The following is a 21,582-nucleotide window of genomic DNA, read 5'->3' as shown; positions in this document are numbered from 1 at the left end:
TGGGGTCACAAAAGACCAGACACAGTTTAGTGACTAAAACATGACATAGTTGATTTACAATGCTGTGTTAGTTCCAGGTGTATAGCAAAGTGATTCAGTTATGCATAGAATACATACGAATATTGAATCACTGTGCTGTACACCTGAAACTAATGTAATGTTACATGTCAATTATATCTTGGTTTTTTTAGAAGGCTGCTTATGTGGTGCAGTCCCATTTATATAGTGTTTTATATATTATATATATATTATATATTAATTATATGCTACGCCATGCCAAGTCGCTTCAGTCGTGTCCGACTCTGTGCGACCCCATAGACAGCAGCCCGCCAGGCTCCCCCGTCCCTGGGATTCTCCAGGCAAGAACACTCGAGTGGGTTGCCATTTCCTTCTCCAATGCATGAAAGTGAAAAGTGAAAGTGAAGTCGCTCAGTTGTGTCCGACTCCTAGTGACCCCATGGACTGCAGCCCACCAGGCCCCTCTGTCCATGAGATTTTCCAGGCAGGAGCACTGGAGTGGGGTGCCATCGCCTTCTCTCTGTATATTTACAAATGTGCATATGTATATGTATGCTTAGAGAGATGACTGAAAGGATTTCTAGTGGTTGTCTCTCAGGATGAGATTTTGCATAAAACCCATATTTTCCTTACTTTCTTTCATATTGCTTAATTTTTCTACATGGCTGTGTATTTTTTTGTAATCCACCTAATTTTTAATGCCACTTTAACTTAAAAAATGATGACTGGTAGTGCTAAGAATTATTCCAGCAGCTGCTAAGATTCCTGAATGTTCATTCTAAGTAACAGCCCACCTTTGAGGAATATGGTCCTTCTTAGGAGATAGGGATGTTCTCGAGTCAAATTCAGAGGTCCCAAGAGAGAAATAGTCAAGAAACTTCAGAGTTGAGAAAGGGAGGGCTACTGTTCAAATCAGCTGGGAAGCTTTTTAAAGTCCTGTAGCCCAGATTGTACCAATGTCCAGTGAAATGGCAACCCTGAGGTGAGCCCGGATATCTATATTTTCAAAGCTCCTTTGTGATTCCAGTGTGTTGATAACTACTGGACCAGACCCAAAGCTGGAGCTCTGTCTGGTCCACAAGATTTTGGTGACTTTCTCACCCCTGATCAAAGGGCTTGTTGGAGTGGAGGAAAGGAAGGGGACTAAGACAGGGAGCAAGTAGAGAATCTGCCTGCAATGTGGGAGACCTGGGTTCAGTCCCTGGGTGGGGAATCTCCCCTGCAGAAAGAGCAACCCACTCCAGTATTCTTGCCTGCAGAATCCCACGGACTGAGGAACCTGGTGGGCTGCAGTCCATGGGGGTCACAAAGAGTCAGACATGACTGAGCAACTGACAATTTCACTTTCTTCCAGAGGTGTGGCAAGGCCTGGATTGTATTTTATTATGGAGACTTTGGGTTAAACTGAGTCCTTTAGATGGAAGGGGGTGAAGTATGTGGGCCGGCCAGCTGGCATGTTATTGACCGTTTTCCCTACCTTAAGTGGTTCTATTTTTGTTCTTTTCAGGGTTACAGAACAGGCTATACCTACCGCTATCCCTTCGTTCAAGAGAAAACCAAACACAAAAGTGAGGTGGAGATTCCAGCCACGGTCACTGCCTTCGTGTTTGAGGAGGACGGCACCCCAGTGCCTGCCCTGCGGCAGCATGCCCAGAAGCAGCAGAAGGAGAAGACCCGCTGGCTCAACACGCCCAACACCTACCTGCGGGTCAACGTGGCCGACGAGGTCCAGAGGAGCATGGGCAGCCCTCGGCCCAAGACCACAGTAAGGAGGGCAGAGGGGGCTCCGCTGGGGAGATTGGGGTCAGAGGAGAGCGCCTGACCCCCTGTGCAGGCTAAACCACTTTAAAAGAGGAACAGAGCAAACCTCCCTCAGGCCTGGGCTAGTCCTGTCTCCCCTTAGGGCTTCCTACTGGGCCTCTGGGAGCAGCTGCTCATGCCCACAGAGCAGATCGCCTGTTTCTTGTACCTCTGTGCTGAGTTTCTGGGTCCAGAGGGTGGCTGAACCAGGTCACTCTCAGCCGTATGAAAGCTTTTTGCTGCCACATACAGAAGGGGCTTCTTGGAAGTTTGGGGGATGGGTATCCAACATTTGAATTGACCATCTGATGCAAAACCAGGAGGGAGGTGGGTACTTGCTTCCATCACACTGTCCTCTCCCATTATACCCTCTTCTGTGGACTTGCTTTAGGCATTAGATGTGTTGAAGAGACCTGCCCAGAGGTTGAATTTTTACAAATTTTATGCTCTTTCCCTCTCTCTCCCTCACATAAATACCTCTGACCCTTAATTTGATTTTCACTACTTACTTTGTAAGTAGCTGACAGCCAAATCGAATAGCTCTTCATTAAAAAAATGAAGCTATCCACAAGTCCTCTTAAAACGCGAGTGGCCGCCTGTCTGTCGAAACTGGTCACCAAAGCTCTGTCCCTCCTCTGAAGTGTTATTTATGGCCTTTGATCAGGGGCCTTAGTTTGGTTGCTGGGTCATCTGCTGCCCATCTCTTCTCTGCGAGGCAGACACCCAAGTGCCCCAACAGGAGGGAATGTGTTTGTCTAGGCTTGCTGACCTTCCATGCAGGCTGGTCAGCCCAGCTCTCCTGGGGTGGACCATTGGGGTGGCTGGTGAGCTGTGTGCCTTTGTCTTACCCATTGGGCCTTGTGTGTGTTCAGTGGATGAAGGCTGACGAGGTGGAGAAATCCAGCAGTGGCATGCCCATACGGATCGAAAACCCAAACCAATTTGTGCCTCTCTATACTGACCCCCAAGAAGTGCTGGACATGCGCAACAAGGTAAGGTGTAGCTAACTGCCTCCCATCTCTTCTCCCACAAGGGTATAAGGAAGGGGTGTCCGCAGGATGTGCCCGACTTACCCCAGGTGCCTCTTATGGGAAAGAAAAAAAGAAAGCGTTAGTTGCTCAAGTCATGTCCAATTCTTTATGACCCCATGGACTGTAGCCCACCAGGTTCCTCTATTTATGGAATTCTCCAGGTAAGAATCCTGGAGTGGGATAGCAATCCACTCCCTTCTCCAAGGGATCTTCCAGACCCAGGGATTGAACGTAGGTCTCCTGCATTGCAGGCATATTCTTTACCGTCTGAGCCACCAGGGAAGCCCACACGGGAAAGAAGGTATCATTTATTGGCCATATTCCAGGCACGGTGCTAAGTGCTGTGCTGTTTCCATCACGTGTAAATACCTAAGACTGGGGTGCTAGCTTCAGACAGTGTGTCTGCTGCTGCTGCTGCGTCGCTCCAGTCGTGTCCAACTCTGTGCGACCCCATAGATGGCAGCCCACCCGGCTCCCCCGTCCCTGGGATTGTCCAATGAGGCCCCCAAACTGAATTTTTACAAATTTCATGCTGTTTCCCTTTGGCTCATTTTCAAAATTGCAAAATCCTTTATATTTATTTCTCTACCTTGGCTTTGTAGCTCACTCACTTATTTTCTTCATGTTACTTTAAATACCTAAGTTGGAACAGAACCACCTCCAATAGGTCAGGCATGCTCTCGGAGCAGCGTTTCAATGTGTGCGCCTCTGAAATGCAGGTTTCTGGCTTACCCTCAACCCTCCTCCCACGGGTTTGAGATTTAACATGTAGGAGGTGTCCCCCTTCCCCAGAAATCTGTAGTTTAAACCAATTCCTCGGGGACTTTATAGGAATATTGAAAATTGAGAATCCCCCTCAAGGATCTCCCATGCCTCGTTTCACTTTTCATCTCTTACAATGACCTTCTTAGAGTTCATGAGAATCTGGTGTTTCACATCAACTGCTCATTCCCTGGACGTGACGTGTTACTGTGTTATGTTCACACCACACTGGGCGGCCTATTAAGTACCCTTGCTTCTGGACTGCTAGCTCACTGTTCCCCCCCGCCTTTCCATACAGATTCGAGAACAAAACCGACAGGATGTGAAGTCGGCAGGGCCCCAGTCCCAGCTGCTGGCGAGCGTCATCGCAGAGAAGAGCCGAAGCCCGGTACAGCAGATGCTGCCCCCGCCTGCAGGGGAAACGAGTTTGCCTTCTGGGTCTGCAGTGCCTGGGGCTGGGCGGCAGGACCCCTGAGCCCACATATGCCCACCTTTCCCTGTGCTCTTGGGCGCTGGTGCTCTTGCTGCAAAATGGATGCTGTGAGGACTGAGGACAGTGTCTTATTGCACGCTGTGGGCGCCAGGAGGGCCGGGAGAAGGGGTGGGGAGCAGCCCTATCCACCCACCCGCCGGAGTGATACGGAGTGATATGGCTTCCCTGTGGAACTCCCGTCTGCCCTCTGCCAGTGCTCCGCAGGGTGGGCTCGCAGGAGAAGCGGCTGGCCGCTCCCAGCGGCTCTACAGCTGCCTGCTCCAAATTGTTCTGACCTCTGTGCTTGAATATGGCATCGTCAGGCCATACCTCTGAGAGGATGCCCATGTGCTCTCAGAGGGAAGACATGAATATAAGGACAGGTGCTCTGCAGGAAGGGGAGGGCCAGTGAGTTGCCTGCAAAACCCACATGGAGTTAGAAAATACAAAGTTGTTTCCATGCTTGAGATAGAACAGTGTGTGTGTAGTGCTTAGCAAAAGGGGTAAAGGTCAGAGTTCTGGCTTGTGTTGGAAATCATTGCTGCTTATTGCAAAGTCACAGTGGCATCTTCCTTAGCAGTAAGGGCTGGGGCCGGGTGTGTGGAGGATTCAGGGACCATTCCTCTCTGCAGAGCAAACTGATGTCATGATTGCAGATGGGGCTGCAACTCACAAGATGGGTGCCCATTGGCAAGGGAAGTGTGAAGGTCATGCCATCCCTTCCGCCCCACCCCAGCTCAACCAAGAGAAGGGACATCAAATGTGCTACAGGGTCAAGGATAGACATACCCGCCCATAATATTGGGGGGAGGTGAGAATTCAATACAATGAGCAAAATTATTGAAAACACTGCCATTTATACTGAGTGCTCTCCTTGGAGTCCCTCTTCTTGGGATCTTGGTGTTGGACTCTCCTGTGAACCCCATAATTGATAGGCCCAGTGCTGCCCTTCTTTTGGTAGGAGCCCAGGGTCCATCATCAGAATACCTGATGGGCCAGAAACGGATGGCCTGAGAGTGCGTGATGTGGGCCAGTTGCTCTGGCTCACCTCCCTTGGGCTTCACTTTCTTTGGCTCTTCAGCTCCAGAGCACTGTATCCTCAAAGGCCAAGAGGAGGATGCTGAGTTAGGATAAAGGGATAAAGGGCTTTGGGATCTGAATATCAGTCCCTGTCCTGGGTGAGAGGGGTCAAAGGATTCCCGGAGCTCACACAAGGCCCAGTGGTGAGCTCTCCAGAGCCAGGGGCTCCCCAGAGGTGTTGAAACACAGTGATTTTGCCAGTGTCCCTGTGGGGACCTGCAAAACAGGCAGGTTGAAGATCCAAGATTCAAGACCTTGACTTCCTTGAATTTATGACTGTGTGCACAACAGAACTAACAGTTTGGACTGAGAATGCTGGAGTCACTGTGTGTTTTTTGCATATGACTTACTGCTGTGTGCTGTGCGGCTTGTCCTGCTGCTGGGGGAGGAGGGGTGGTGGGTGGGGAGTGGCTGGCTTGAAGCTGGTTGAGCCAACGCTTTGCTTGCTGGGTTTTGGCTGGCTGACTGTGGGCTGCTGACTGTATTTGCATAGTGACAGCTTGCAAGTGTCCACAGGAGAGATTGCAATAAAGGTGCATCTTCCTTCTCCTTGGGAGCATCCTTTGATTTTATTTCCGGGGCAGAGGGAGGTGCCCCTGCATTCATCCAGGCAGTTGCAGAGAATCCAGGTCTTGGGGTGAGATAGCCGTGGGAAGGAGTGAGCAACCCCACCCCAAGGCCCTGAGCTATTCCCAAGGAGCTACTTGCCACGCTGTCCCTAGCAAGGCCATGGGCAGCCACATGAGTCTGAAAGGAAGCTGGGGCCTGGGCCCCGAGCACGGCGTTCAGAGGGCAACACGCTCTGTGGTTAACTTTCAGTCCACAGACAGCCAGCTGATGTCCCAGGGCCAGGCGGATGCCAAAGACGAATCCGAGGAGACGGCACCCAACCCCTTCAGCCAACTCACGGACCAGGAGCTGGAGGAGTACAAGAAGGAGGTGGAGAGGAAGAAGCTAGAACTGGAGGGTAAATAACCCTGGTGGGGGGCCAGTGCTTCAGGACCTGCCGGAGGGAGGGGAGAGCTTGGGGCACCAGGGAGGCAGCAGAGAAACTGAGGCCATCACTACCCCCTGCTACCCACCCCCAAGCAGCCAGACCCACTCCTTCCTGCCCACCAGAGCCCCAGGGCTCCATCCAGGCTTCTTTGCTTTGTTTTCAATCTTCATTTGCTTCTCTGTGCCTCTTCTCTCCTATGTCTTCCATTTGACCTTCCTGCCTCATCACCAAACAATATTCTTAGGAGCATAATACTGTTATCCCCAATAATGCCCCTCATGGCTCCTACCTGGCAGTGGTTACATGGTGCTCCCATGATCCCATTGACGCTCTCACCTGGGAAGAAGGAGTTAATCCATGTGGTGCTTACTTAGAGTAGCACCATATAAATATGGCCTAGGTCAGTAAGCACCAGACAAATGTTAGTTATAATAATATGATCATTATTATAGTGATCACTGTTGTTGGTGGATCTATCTGGTTTTGGTATAAACCTGGAAATCAGAACTGTCAGCAGCCAAGGCCTTTATGTCAGAATCTCAGTCAAGCCCATCTCTCCACGCTGACTCTTGAGAGCTTGTTCATGCCTTTGTCCCTTCCTGGCAGAGTTTCCCTTCTTGGCTACCTTATTCAATATCGTCTACACTTCAGGCTCTGCAGCAAACTTCTCTCCACCTAGGAAGCCCTCTCTCTTCCCCTCATGAACTGTCCCTTCTCTTTGCTCTAGATGCACTTGGGGTCTGCGACACTGGACTTAGCTCTTGATTTTGTCCACCAGACAAGATGATGCTGAAAGCTCAGCCTCTCTCTGTACCAGTTGCAGAATCAAATCTCAGAGACAGAGTTTTGGGTGAAGTAGATAGGAATAGCTTTACTGTTTTGCCAGGCCAAGGGGGCAATGGTGGGCTTATGCCGTCACAACCATGTGTTCCAACTTAGGGAAGATAGTGAGAAATTTAGTATTAATTGTCCAAAGAGGGCGTGATCAGCTCATGGACATTCTTTGGATGGGTTGGTGGTGTGGTTAGTTGGAGTCAGCATCGTTAGCCTTCAGTTCCAACTGATCTGGGGTCTGCATGCTTGTGGGCAGCATGTCATTATTAATCATTACCTTCTTCCACTTGGAGGGCATTTCAGTATCTGCAAAATAGCTCAAAGATATGGTTGTGTGCATCCTCTGATGGGCCTTGCCCCAAGGCTGCTCTTGCTGTTTGTTTCTCCCTTGTCTCACCTCCTGTCCCTTTGATAATTAACAACAGCTTGAATCTCCCCATTGGAACTCAGGGAAGATCATGGAGGTTGAATGAAAGTAGCTTTCTATAATCAAAGTGATGAGGGACAGAGAGGCCTTGTGCCCAGGAGTCCCACAGGCCCCTGCATGGTATCAAAGGCTTTTATTCCCTCAGGGAAGGACCTTTTTCCACGTCCTCCCTCCCCACCCAAAGTCAGCCATCTTCCTGGGCACAAAGGCACTAGAAGAACCCTTGCCAGCTTGCTTGGAGTTCTCACGTGCCAGTCAAAGAAGTAGATAGAAAAATACAGTGCTTTTTGTCTCTAGAGATTGTTTGGACTGAACATGTAAATTACGTAAATAGTATGTGAGCTGCATACAAACGTTGGGTGGGAATTCCCCTGCAGTCTTGCATCCACATCAGGGGTAATATAATCCATCCAAGGTTGTGATTTGATAGAGGAAACAGACCTAGACTCTGACTCCTCCCATTTGCCTCGCCCAAAGTGTAGCAGACATTTAAAAAAGTGTGTGGGCGGGGGTGGGGGTGGGGGTGGGGGTGGGGGGGATGGGGAAGCAGCTAATTCCAGTTAGGGGAAATGAGGACCAAGTAGAAGAAAGCATTGCCTCAAAGCACTCTGTCTGCCCATCTCTCTTCTGCCTGACCTCTGTCCTGAGTTGGTTTTCTGTGTTTTCAGGAGAGAAGGAGCCTGCCCCAGAGGAACCTGGCTCCCCTGCGAAGTCTGCACCTGCTTCTCCAGCTCAGAGCCCAGCCAAGTCCGAGCCGAAGAGCCCCGTGGGCTCTCCCTCCAAATCTGTGGATGGTGAGTTGAGCTGAAGTGCTCGCTGGCAGGGAGGAGGCACAGACCCAGAAAGGGGTCTGCATGGAGTTGTGCACTGCAGCACCCCCGCCTTTTGACACATGCTGCCCTCCTACCAGAAACTCCTTCCCCTCTGCTATTTCTAGGGATCCTGAAATAGAGGTTGCCAGTTTTAAGCTTGTTCCATTCACAGGCTGTGACAATACACCTTGCGGGTATAGCCCGGTCTAAGCAATGCTGAGTACGTTAATGACTGGCCAATAGCCTCCTCGTCTTCAACTCAGGCCAGACTGCTGGTGGGCCTTTCTAGATGCAGCAGCCCAGTGCTTAGACTCTACTGTGCACAGGGATCACCTAGGCATCTGGTTAAAGTGAAGATTAAAATGTTAAAATTAAGATGCAGCAAGTCTGGGGTGGGACCTGAGACCCTGCATGTCCAGCAAGCTCCCAGGTAAGGCTCATGATGTCCTTGTCAACCTTGACTGTGCATTACAGTTCCTGACACCTGCCAAGGTCCTACCCCAGTGATTCCGAGTTCAGTGGTCTAGGAGTAGGGGTGGAGGAGTGCAGCCTAAAGTAAGATCTCTCTCCAGGTGAGTCTAATACATAGCCCAGGTTGAAAACCACATCATTAGATGCTAGTTTATAGAACAGAGCTCTAGGCCCAACTCAACTGGTAACTAATAAGAACTCAACTGCTGATTTTAGAAGATCAGTCTTCATGCCTCAGTTTCCTTGACTCTCAAATGGGGCTACTAATATTACTATTTTCCCTTTTGAAGGTTCTTTTATATATAAGGGAAGGTATAGATAAAAACATACTTGGAAAGAGTAAAAGCATGATTTAAATATAAGATCCAATTGTGGTTATGATTAATAATATAGGTTTGGTAGATAATAATAATAATATCATCCTAACCCTAACCCTAAAAACCCAAAGGAGAAAAGGAAAGATATACCCATTTGAAGGCAGAGTTCCAAAGAATATCAAGGAGAGATAAGAAAGCCTTCCTCAGTGATCAATGCAAAGAAATAGAAGAAAACAATAGAATGGGAAAGACTGGAGATCTCTTCAAGAAAATTAGAGATACCAAGGAAACATTTCACGTAAAGATGGGCTCAATAAAGGACAGAAATGGTAGGGACCTAACAGAAGCAGAAGATATTAAGAAGAGGTGGCAAGAATACACAGAAAAACTGTACAAAAAAGATCCTCACAACCCGGATAATCACGATGGTGTGATCACTCACCTAGAGCCAGACATCCTGGAATGTGAAGTCAAATGGGCCTTAGGAAGCATCACTACAAACAAAGCTAGTGGAGGTGATGGAGTTGCAGTTGAGCTATTTCAAATCCTGAAAGATGATGCTGTGAAAGTGCTGCACTCAATATGCCAGCAAATGTGGAAAACTCAGCAGTGGCCACAGGACTGGAAAAGGTCAGTTTTCATTCCAATCCTAAAGAAAGACCGTGCCAAAGAATGTTCAAACTACTGCACAACTGCACTCATCTCACACGCTAGTAAAGTAATGCTCAAAATTCTCCAAGCCAGGCTTCAGCAATATGTGAACTGTGAACTTCCAGATGTTCAAGCCGGATTTAGAAAAGGCAGAGGAACCAGAAATCAAATTCCAACATCCGCTGGATCATTGAAAAAGCAAGAGAGTTCCAGAAAAACATCTATTTCTGTTTGATTGACTATGCCAAAGCCTTTGACTGTGTGGATCCCAATAAACTGTGGACAATTCTGAAAGAGATGGGAATACCAGACCACTTGACCTGCCTCTTGAGAAATCTGTATGCAGGTCAGGAAGCAACAGTTAGAACTGGACATGGAACAACAGACTGGTTCCAAATACGAAAAGGAGTACGTCAAGGCTGCATATTGTCACCCTGCTTATTTACCTTATATGCAGAGTACATCATGAGAAATGCTGGGCTGGAGGAAGAACAGGCTGGAATCAAGAATGCTGGGAGAAATATCAATAACCTCAGATATTCAGATATGCAGATGACACCACCCTTATGGCAGAAAGTGAAGAAGAACTAAAGAGCCTCTTGATGAAAGTGAAAGAGGAGAGTGAAAAAGTTGACTTAAAGCTCAACATTCAGAAACTAAGATCATGGCATCCGGTCCCATCACTTCATGGCAAATAGATGGGGAAACAGTGGAAACAGTGTCAGACTTTATTTTTCTGGGCTCCAAAATCACTGCAGATGATGATTGCAGCCATGAAATTAAAAGACACTTACTCCTTGGAAGGAAAGTTATGACCAGCCTAGACAGCATATGGAAAAGCAGAGACATTACTTTGTCAACAAAGTTCCGTCTAGTCAAGGCTATGGTTTTTCCTGTGGTTATGTATGGATGTGAGAGTTGGACTATAAAGAAAGCTGAGTGCAGAATTGATGCTTTTGAACTGTGGTGTTGGAGAAGACTCTTGAGGGTCCCTTGGACTGCAAGGAGACCCAACCAGTCCATTCTAAAGGAAATCAGTCCTGAATTTTCATTGGAAGGACTGATGCTGAAGCTGAAACTCCTATACTTTGGCCACCTGATGCAAAGAGCTGACTCATTTGAAAAGACCCTGATGCTGGAAAAGATTGAGGGCAGGAGGAGAAGGGGACGACAGAGGATGAGATGGTTGGATGACATCACTGACTCAATGGACATGAGTTTGGATGAACTCCGGGAGTTAGCAATAGACAGGGAGGCCTGGCGTGCTGCAATTCATGGGGTCTCAAAGAGTCAGACATGACTGAGCGACTGAACTGAACTGCATAATATCATCCACACCTCCCAGATCATGAAAGTGGCTTTAATGAGCTTCTGGAATCACTGTGGGGAATGAATGCTCCTTTCCTGGGTTCCCCGGGGCCCTCACTAGGGAGGGCTGGACCCCATGCAGATGGTACCAGCTGGGTGGCCTGATGGACCCTTCCCCTTCCTGGGTAGAATGGCCAGACATGTGGATGCTGCTTGCATACCACAATCCTGAGCTCCTTCTGTAAGTGAGTTGCTGCCTTGACCGCAGGCCTAGCACTGCCAGAGGAAACCCATCTGCTTGGGGCCAGAGCCTGGGTGGGTGTCCCGTGACTGTGTCCATCTGTCTCATCACAGTGTTGTCGGCCTGTCTGCACCAGTGTTTTCCTTCCTCTTCCCATTTGTGCCTTCATCAAAGGAGTTTCCTCTGATTCTGAATACCTGTCTCTGTCAGAAGTACAGAGATGCTGTTTACTAACTTACTCCAACACTCGCAATGTGGGGAGGGAGGAGTATTTCAAAGGAAATAGATTTCTCCTCAATTTTTAATTTGCAGTTTACAGCCTTGCCTTTGGGAGGTTTCCTGACTGTAAATGCCATGACCAATTCCACATGTGCTGTGCATGGCCTAGGCTTCCTCTAAGAGAGATGCACTCATGCACACTCTTGTATTCATGCAGGGCACACCTCCCAGAAGCAGCAAGCCCCCACAGTGAATGCACGGTGGGACCAGCTGCTCGGTGCTCCCCTCTGGCAGTTCCTGTCGCCTCAGGAGCACATCTGCAGCCCATTCCTAATGCATGGGCCCATCTAAGGAGCCCATGGTGTCTTCTAGGGCTGGAGGCCACAGCCTGAATGACTTTGGGGCACAACTGCCAGATCTGGATGCAGAGAGCACCCAGCCTGACTGCTGTCTGCAGCATCCCTGCAGCCAACTGCAGGAAGGTGATACCACTGAGAAGAGGCTTCCATTTCAGCTCTTGGGAGCCCCTTAGAGCACTTTCTGCTGTCCAGTGGGACAGGGAGCAGGAGGAGGAGGATGTAAGGGGTGGGATCACTGCTTTCCCACTGGCTGAATTCCTGCTTTTCTCTGACCCAAATCCGTGCTCCATGGAGAGGCACACCCCAGTTGAGTTGTTAGAAAAGAGACTTCCTGAAATAGACAGAGTTGGGGAATGTGGACCTCTTTGGAGCCGACCTCATGTGCTGAGGCCCAGTTGGAGCTGTCTAGGGTGACTGATGTGAGGTGGAGCTGGGTGGCTTGGCCATGTTACCCGATGTCTTGCCCAGCTCCTCAGGGCTAACACTCCAAGTAGCATCTGCACTTTCACATGTAGCTCACCTATGGGTCAAGAATGGCTTTTTCTCCATCTGTCACCATATTCTCAAATCCTCTTGTGCTAAATCACCTCACCATCACTCTTCCTCTGTCTCCTACCACCCAGCCTCTCTGAAAGAGGCTTTCAAGTCCTCCTCCTTCACCTCTGCCATCTCTCTCATCACCTTCTCTTTGACCAGCTCCTGACTGTCCCTGCCCCTGAAAACTCCATCCCCCCAGGAGCGCTGGCTATTCCCGCAAAGAAATAGCCCTGCGTTTGACATTAGAAGATCAGCCCTGTCACTGACTAATTTAGCCATCTCAAATAAGTTGCTTAAAAAACACTAAAGAATAGGGAACTAACATGAATCCTTGCCTTTCCTAATTCACAGCATCGTTATCAGGATAAAAGGAGCTCCTAAATATAAAAGGATCCAGTGCTGTGTTTTCATAAATGAGCTCTCACTGTGTACTGTGTCCCCAGGGTTGTGAGAGATACTATACTGCTTGCTGTTTTAAGTCACTAAGTTTTGGGGTGGTTTGTTATGTAGCAGTAGATAATTATTAAATCATAGCACTTAATGAGAACCGGTTTATGGAAATTAGTTCTTCTGTGGGTTGACTAGGCTCAGCGGGATGGTTCTTATGCTCCACTGATGTCAGCTGGAGCTGCAGTCATCTGGGTGCCTGACTGAACTAGGATTTCCAAGATAATGCACTCACATGTCAGGTGCCTTGGTAGGAGTGGCTGGAAGGCTGGACTCAGCTGGGACAGTGGAATGGCTGGGCCTCTTTGTCTGTCTGTCTCTGTCTCTCTCCACATGATTGTAGGTACTCTTCATGTGGCTTCTCCATCTATGTTCCCATCAAGGTTGTTGGACTTTATACATGGTGCCTCAGGGCTCCCCAAACAGAAGCTAGCAGAAGCTGCTAGGCTTTCTTAATTCTTTAGCCTAAGGCTGGTTAGAAAGCACTTCCTTTAATGGCATTTCCTCTAGTGGCGCTTCCTCTGCATTCTGTTGCTTCCTCCAAGTCACAGGGCCATCCCATACTCAGTGTGGGAGGGGGCCACACTCAAGTGTAAAATTAATATATTGGTAGTAGGTTTAGAAAAGGGCAAGATCATTGTCAAATGTCGAGAGAGGCTTGAACCAGACCATGGGGAGATATATGCTTGGACTGGCAGACAAGAGTAGAGTAAGCTTTCCAGGGAGTGGGCATTTCTGGGAGGGGACACTGGAGGACTGAGAGACAAGTGTTTGGATGCTGAGGGAAAGTGAGAAATACACTCTGAGAGGTAAGTACCCAAACAAGCTTGGCATCTCCCTCCCAAAGCACCTCTCTTCCTCCTCCAGCCTCTGCAAGCCTTTCAGCTCTTTCCAACCCATGAGGGTGTAGATATTGTCCCTGACTGCCAAGCCCAGTCTTTCTCTGAAAGAGAAAGGGCACTCTCCCTACTCCCTTTCCTCTTCTTTCTGCTTCCTGACCATCATCCTTGGATAGACACCCCCATTTTCTAGCCTCTCTTTCATTCCACCCACTCCCACATCTGACTCCTACTCCCAGAGCTCCAAGTGCCCCATCTAGGAGAGAAAGCCAGTGTTTTTCCTTAGGGGATGTGAGAAGGTGAGTTTCCAACTGCTTCTAGTTGCTGGGCCTCTTCCCAGCCTGGTCTTCAAATAGCTGAAGACCCATCAAATTCTGATCTTACTTGTTTTGGGCTTTTAGCAGAGGAGGGATCTGGACTCTCAGAGCTGGTCCTTGATGCTTTTCTTACTGGGGCCCAATAAGTATTTCTAGAGCCCTGTCCTGCTTCCCCTTCTCTTGGCCAGCCACACCCTTCCATGTTTTTGGTTTCTTCCAGTTAAGGGAGTGATGACCTTAATTTGGAACCTGACTTCTCCAAGGCCTATTGCCTCCCAGCCCCACTTTGTGTTTCTGCTGCTCCCCGAACAATTCATCATGAGAAAGCTCTGTATACTGCCAGCGTGAGAGATGCTGACAGTATACTCAGCATGGTCTCATTTTCTGGATGGGGAAGAAGAACCTGGGTGTATGCCTCTAAAGCAAGACATGGCAGAAGCTGTGGCTGTGGATGAGGCTGCTGGGGTGGGCATGGGTGAATGGTGCTGTTGGAGTAAGGATGCCTGTTACCACCAGGACAGGAAGAGGCACATGGACAGAGAGGGGGAGCCCTCTAATCCGCAGTTGTGTTCATGGAGCTAGAAAACAGGTAACAAAGTCCTCGGAGAGGGGGAGACTTGAGAAATATGACCTCATCGGTCATCTAAGTGAGGGGCCATGAAAGGAACAAAGAAAGTCCGGGAGATTGAGAGTGGGGACAGGGGAGGAGGTTCAGAAGGTAAAGGCCAGCACACAGGCTGCTCTTTGTTTACATGGTTGGCTCAGGCTGTGACAAGTAAGAAAGATGACAATGTGCGGTGTTGGCTTGGTTGGAAAAAACTGTTCACATGTTCATTTGTTTGCTGATGCATTCAACCATTCATGGGTTCCACAGTCACTTTTTGAGTACCTCGTATGAGCTAGTTACATAAATAATTAAACACAGTCTTATCTAATTTATTTCAGTTTTGAGGGAGGGGATAGACATTTAAAAGAAGTGATTGTTTTATATTGCTGTGATGGGAATTTGTATAGTAGGGGCCAAAAGGAGTGACACCTTCTACCTGGAAGCAAGGATGGGATCAGGAAAGAGTTCAAGGGGAGGGTAAGACTCAAGCTGATTCATTGCGTGGGTGAAGGTTGGGGACATGGAGAAGATAGAGAAGGGCGGTCCAGGCAGAGGGAAACAGGCTGTGATGGCAGAGAGGGGTCCAGGGACAGAGGGTTGATGAGGCCAAAAGCAGATGAGGAGAGGAGAGCGTTCGGGGGAAGGTTGTGTCTGGACCGCTTTCCTGTGTTTAAGAGAATGGCCAGTGATGACCATGGGCATGCATAGTGGGAGAGCAGACCGCAAGGGCCATAGGAGTCAAGGGCTTTGGTAGGTGGATGATGGCAGGATGCGGGCCAGACAGTAGGAAGATGGGAGCCAGAGCCAAGGCCCTCAGTACTAAGAGAGGACAGTCCTCAGGAGTCATTGGAGAAGACCTTGGTTTGCCCAGAGGGTTAAACTAGCCCATTCTAACTGTTCCCAAATTTAACGCCCTCTTCCATGTAACCAGATATTTTGTTCAGTCTTTACCCTGTTAAGAACCCTAGCCCTTTCCCAAGATGTCTGTTTTGTCCCACTCTGTAAATGACCAGCCCCACCTTCCCTAACTATCCCTCCCACTTACACGCATGCATACTCACGTGCACATTCACACACACACACTCATACACATGAACATGTACACGTGTGTGTTCAACACACGCACACTCACACGTGTGTGCAATCACACGCACACTCATGTGCAATCACATGTGCATACCATGTGCAGACTCACACACTTAGATACACATGCTCACTTATATGTGCATACTCACACACATGCACACACATGCACTTTCGCACATATACAATCACTCGTGTGCACTTACATATAGACACATGTGCACACACATGCATAATGCACACACTTGCACACTCACAGAAGTGCAGACACACACATGCATACTAACACCCAGTCACAGTCACAGATGTGCACTCGTGTACACACTCATACATACAGGTGTGCACTCACACACATGCATGTGCACCCTGACACAGACACACATGTTCACTCATACATACACATTCACACACGTGTATACTCATGCATGCACACTTATGCACACCAAGTACTCATGTACTCACGTACTGACACATGTGCACACATGCATAATGCACATCCACACGCGCACTCTCACACACACTCGCACACTTACAGAAGTGTACATGCACGCACACGCACGCACATGCACATCAACATCCAGTCACCATCACACATGTGCGCGCGTGCACACATACACAGGTGTGCACTCACACACATGCACTCTCACACACAGATAACACTCACACGTCTCAGTCTCACACAGTGTAAAGAGCACTAAGCTGGGACAGCAGGAGGCTGAAGTCTGTCCCCTTTTACTGTTTCACTCAATTTTCCCATCGGTAAAATGGGGAGGAGCGAGATGATCCTCACATTCCCTTCTACTTTTCCAAGTCCACAGTTATAGTTTTCCTTCCTCCCTCCCCGTCCATGCGTTTCAGAACTTGAGTGGGAAGGAGGGTGGGGTGAGAGTGGGAAGGAGGAGGAGGGGCGGTTGGAGGGTTCTGTTTCTGGCCTTGAACGGGTGGCAGTCTGTAGGGTCTGGGCCACTCAGGGAACCCCAGCCTCGCTCTGCCTGCCCCTGCTCTGCCTACTGGGAAGATACTGCCCATTTTTTAAAGTTCCTCACTGGTGTGGGAAATGAAATGGGTATGAAAGCATGTCATTTTCATATTTTTATTGGTGAAACTGAACCAGGGACAGTTCTTAGACACCTGCCCTGAGCTGTCCAGCCTCTCTGTTGCCCGTGTCTTTTCCTCATTCTGTCCATACCAAGGAAAGCTCCCACCCGGGCCCTTGCTGGGTTGCTGCCACATTTGGACATCATGACCCATTTACATTTGTAGACAAGAGCCCAGAGCCCCTAGCCCGCCAAAGGCCTGTTCTCTACTGTCTGGGAGAGAGCCCTCCCTTGACAACGCGGGCCTGCCACTCCCACGGCTCTAGATTTCCCATATAGAATTGCCTGGAAATGGTTCTGTAGCCCCAGACAGAAGCTCTGGTCTGAATGAAATCTAATGGGTCATGTGTTTGGATCTTTTTCTAGAAGAGGCTAAGCTGACGGAAACAAGCAAAGACACCACAGAGCCGGACGTGACGCAGCCAGAAGGAGTGGTGGTCAACGGGAGAGAGGACGGGCAGACGGTGGAGGACACCCTCAGCAAAGGCCTCAGCCAGATGACCACCAGTGCTGACACGGATGTCGACACCTCCAAGGACAAAACCGAGTCTGTCACCAGCGGCCCCATGTCCCCAGAGGGCTCGCCTTCCAAGTCTCCCTCGAAGAAGAAGAAGAAATTCCGCACCCCATCCTTCCTGAAGAAGAGCAAAAAGAAGGAGAAAGTGGAGTCCTGATTCGCAGTCCCCTGCGGCTCCCGTTTGTGTCTCCCCTACCCCTGCCCCGCCTTCTCCCGTCTCTGACCCTGGAAGCGTGGGGCCGAGGAGGGGTCGAATAGGCCCTGGGTCACACTCCGATGGGAAGCTTAGAGATTGTCCCCCCAGCCCCTCATTGTCCCTCTGCCCCACAGAAATGAGGTGACTTTCCCAAGGTCACTCAGCTAGTTCAAGGCAGAGCTCGCACTAGAATTCACGTCTCCTGGCTCGCGGTCCTGTGCTCCTTCCAGACACAACACTGCCTAGTTGTGGGCCACGCTCACAAGGATGCTGCCCCTGATCTGAGCCCAGGGCAAGGGGCCAAAGCCGGCCGCCAGCTCCCACCAACCAGGCCCCATTCAGACAGGCTGAGGCTTCCCTGAGCAAGGTCCTTGTCCTTGCGGGAACCCAGTCTCTTGCCGATGGAGCTATCACTATATTTAGAAATCTCTCTTCTCTTTCCTGTAGGGTAATGGCCCTGCTGCTCACAGTACCCAGACAAATGGACCTGTCCCCTCCACCAGAAGTTAATCCCTGTTCCCAAGGGCTGATGGCTTAGCTTGTGCTTCCCCAACCACTAACCTTGAGCTTTCTTCATGGAACCTCTGGAATGATGGCCGGAACAGTTGTAAGAGTGGGCAGGCATGAGGGCAGCCAGGTCAACCCCAAAGCAGGGGATGGTTTGATCAATATAAGAAGCCAGGGACTTAACACATTCGAATTGTGCATCTCAGGCGCTTGAAAACTAAAACCAAATTTAGCTTAGAAAAAAACTCATCTCATGCTCAGGGCTGAAATTTGCGGAAATTTTGATCCTCTGTTAGCTTTGGGTTGTACCAGGAGGATCGGGACAGTGTGGATATATGACGCCTTTCCAGCATTCCTGACACTTGAGCAACGCTACTTGTCTGGTTTGCCTCCTGTCCAACATTAGGGGTCCCCTGACTTTCCCTCAAACCTAGAAACCCTGGCTCATAGCCTGGAACTGGCATCTTACCCTTGGCCCCTTGACCTTGGCTCCTCTGGGTTATGGGTCCAGCAGAGGAGAATGAGGTGAGCTCTTCAGAATTAATCCTCTTGGATCAGCTTTCAGAGAAAGGCTTGGGTGTCCCTGGCCTTGTTACTCTCTGTCCATCCATCCTAGGGCCTGTAAGAGCCACAGCTGTTTTTTAAATGCCATCACTATCTTTTCATACCTTTCTGTGGGACACTGATCTATGAGCATTGTTGGCTCCTAAAAACTAGACAATCCATTCTCTTTTAAGCACAGTGTCTTCAAAGAATATTTTCCCTTTCTGTCCTGAATATCGTCAAAGTATTTTTGAAAGTTCTTAATCATAGTTTTCTGCTTTTGAGCACTTCCTACACACACACACACTCACACACATACACACACACCATGTAGGCTTCACATACACTATATCCTTTAACTCTTGAGACAGTACTGTGATGTGGGTCAGATTATTCCCATTTTATGGGTATGAAAACTGAGCCCCCCCCAAAAATAATTGACTTGTTCCAGTGACTTGGCTAGAAAGATCCAGAGCCTGGATTGAATCCAGGTCTGTCAGAGTCAGAACCTTTGCACTTAGCAGCTGTGATGATCAGAAAACTTTAATTCCCAAGAGTGGTTATTTTGGTCCAGGACTGTTTTGTTTCTGCAACTGGTTGTCCACTGCATAAGTGAAGGTGGGAGACCACCCACCTTTTCCCCCATCAGTGCAAAGTGAGTTCCTGGTGATTGTGGGCTGTGACTGGGCCAGTGTGGACTTCTGACAAAGGAGAGGCCAGAGCCTTCTGGTTGCGGCCAGGAGTACCATCCATAGTTGGTAAGGATGGGGTGAAGAAATGAAACTGACACATTACTAAAGAAAGCCCTATACGGGTGTCCCTAGAGCAGATTCCTAACTGCTGCCCAGACTCCTCTCTCTGTTTTGCTTCTGAGTCAAGTCTTGTGATGGATGACCCAGGTCAGTAAAGTCTGTGATGTGGGAAATGCCTTCAAAGCCAATCCTTTGATGCCTTTTAAAGAAAACTATTTCACAGCCATCCATTCATCCTGATATTTGTTAAGGATCCACTCAGTGGTGGGCACTCTGCTGACGTTAAAAGAAAACAATCGTTGCGACTAGAATAGTCAGTGGCAGGTGGTGTTAAGAGCAAGGTAGGATGGAAACAGCCACTGGTGCAGCTTTCTGTGTTTGAGTGACTAGCTCAGAAATAATCTTGACTGACTCTTTGCTTTCAACAAATTCTCTCTATTCTCTTTACAACAGGGAGGCCTCATTTAGATGAACGTGCCTTGCAGGAGTTTATGCCATGGGGCCACCTCATACCCATCCATCTGTTCTTTCTTCATGTGTTCAAAAACCATGCATGAGCTTGGGTCATGGGCCAGGCCTGAGGACTGTCCCTACCCAGAGGAGGTCTCCAAGTCTAGGAGGCGTGTTACGGAATAGGCAAGGATGTAGAGGTGGCATAAGGAGGCATCAATTTACTTACTGTCTTCCAGGCCAGAGAAACCTTCCTGCAAGGAGTGATGCTTGAGTTAGGTTTTCAGAACAAAGAGAAACTTTCCAGGAGGACAAGAGGATAAGCAGGACATTGGTGATCACTTAAGTGTTTGTGTGTAAAGGCCTGGAAGTTTGGAGCGCCAGGTGCATCCATGGAGTGATTCAGTGTTGCTGGGACAGGCAGTGTGAGGTGGGTGGTGGGCTTCACTTTGTGGGTGGGCAGGGTGGATTGTAAAGAAACTGGTAGAAGGTGTGGCGGAGCTAGACTTCCTCATGTACGGCATCTGGAGCCACTGAGGGCTGTGGTCATGGTAGATCAAGAGCAGGCTGCATTTTAGAAAAATTGCTTTGGTAGCTGAGTGGAGAACGGAGTGCAGGGGAGGGGACAGTGCTGGAGGAATGGGCGGCTCCATGAGGAGGCCTTTCTGAAACAGCAGCACCAAAACAGGTGTGGTGAGCTGCCTTACACTGCCTCTACCTTTATAGCAAACAGTGAGCCTGCAGTGCAGAATTCATTCCCATGGAATTGTCTGGAGAAGGCATCTGATGAGAGCTCTACAGTGAGGAGAAGGGATCGTCAAAGAGCTAATGCTCACTGCAGTTTGGGGTTCTGTTTTGTCTCGAGCTAGAGTTGCTAGGAGAGCCGTTGAGTCCCCCAGTCCTCCCCTTGCATGTGTAGGAAATGCCTGGTGGGACTCAGAGGCCGTGCTCTGAGTGCTACAGAAGCAGGCGTGGGGTCCAAACAAGACCACAGGCTCTTAGGGTGAGGAGAAGGGACATGTTCTTTGGCTCTGAATAAGTTTGGCTGAACACTTTGACCAGTTATCTATCTGGAGAAAATGTACATATGGGAAGCTCAGAATTGTTAGGCCATAGGATAGTTTCCAGGAAAGTGTAGATAGACCATGGAAAAGGATGAGAAAGTGTAGACAAACAAGCTGTGGTCTGGATGCTGAACTGGGAAGTGGAGCAGTTTCTGAGCCTGTTTCCTTGGGAAGACGGGCAGGTGTGGGAGTGAGGAGGCAGAGGGAGAGATGCTTATAGAGAAGCAAGCTTGGCACCAGTGGCTCTCTGTGCACAGGCTGGTACCCAGCAGTGATGTGTGACAGCGTGCACAAACTTTCCCAAAACTTTGCAAAAGTGCTGCCGAGAGACCAGCTCAGATCTGTGCTCCATAAGAGCCTCCAGACATGACCCAAGTCACTGTCCGACTTTGGCCAGGTTATACAGATAAAAGTAACCTCCCTCAACACTCCTGTAAAGAAGATGGGGTTCTTCTTCTGTAGACAGATGAATTTTTTTTAAAGGACTTGGTGGGAGGGAGCTGGATAAGAAACCTGGTCCAGTAAGAATCCCCCTGGGGAGCATCACCCTTATACCACTGATTGTCCATGGAGCTCAGTCTCTGCCCCCTGCCCAGTGGGTGTGCCAGTCACTCCTGGATGGGGCAAGACACTCACGCATGTTGCTCGGGGCTGTCATCACAGAGGGCTTCTACCGTCAACACGGGGAGAAGTGCCATGAGGCCACTTCTCCGGTTGCTGTGGGTTGGAGAGAACCATTCACCCAACAGCACAGTTTACTTCTGAAAGCCTAGAAGATGGAAAGGAAGGGTGGATTTTTCCACGGAGGTAGGCAGAGGGTCAGATAG

The 21,582-nt window shown here is 49.2% G+C and overlaps 1 protein-coding gene across 2 annotated transcripts in view; it reads left to right on the top strand.

Annotated features, from left to right (window-relative positions):
• ADD2 (adducin 2) overlaps positions 1 to 19,467 on the top strand; it is a 121,084-nt gene extending 101,617 nt beyond the window's left edge. For both annotated transcript variants that reach the window (XM_069580492.1, XM_069580491.1), the window contains exons 11-16: positions 1,526 to 1,783; positions 2,691 to 2,810; positions 3,910 to 3,999; positions 5,983 to 6,130; positions 8,090 to 8,215; positions 17,093 to 19,467. In XM_069580492.1, coding sequence (XP_069436593.1) covers positions 1,526 to 1,783; positions 2,691 to 2,810; positions 3,910 to 3,999; positions 5,983 to 6,130; positions 8,090 to 8,215; positions 17,093 to 17,400 — 1,050 coding nt within the window. In that variant the 3' untranslated portion in view covers positions 17,401 to 19,467. The remainder of the gene's footprint in view (positions 1 to 1,525; positions 1,784 to 2,690; positions 2,811 to 3,909; positions 4,000 to 5,982; positions 6,131 to 8,089; positions 8,216 to 17,092) is intronic.
• Positions 19,468 to 21,582: the final 2,115 nt, after the last annotated feature.

The sequence above is a fragment of the Ovis canadensis genome, chromosome 3 (assembly GCF_042477335.2).
Source record: "Ovis canadensis isolate MfBH-ARS-UI-01 breed Bighorn chromosome 3, ARS-UI_OviCan_v2, whole genome shotgun sequence".
Lineage (NCBI taxonomy): Eukaryota > Metazoa > Chordata > Mammalia > Artiodactyla > Bovidae > Ovis > Ovis canadensis.
Note: the sequence above shows the minus strand (reverse complement) of the source record. Positions and strands in the feature narration are given on the sequence as shown.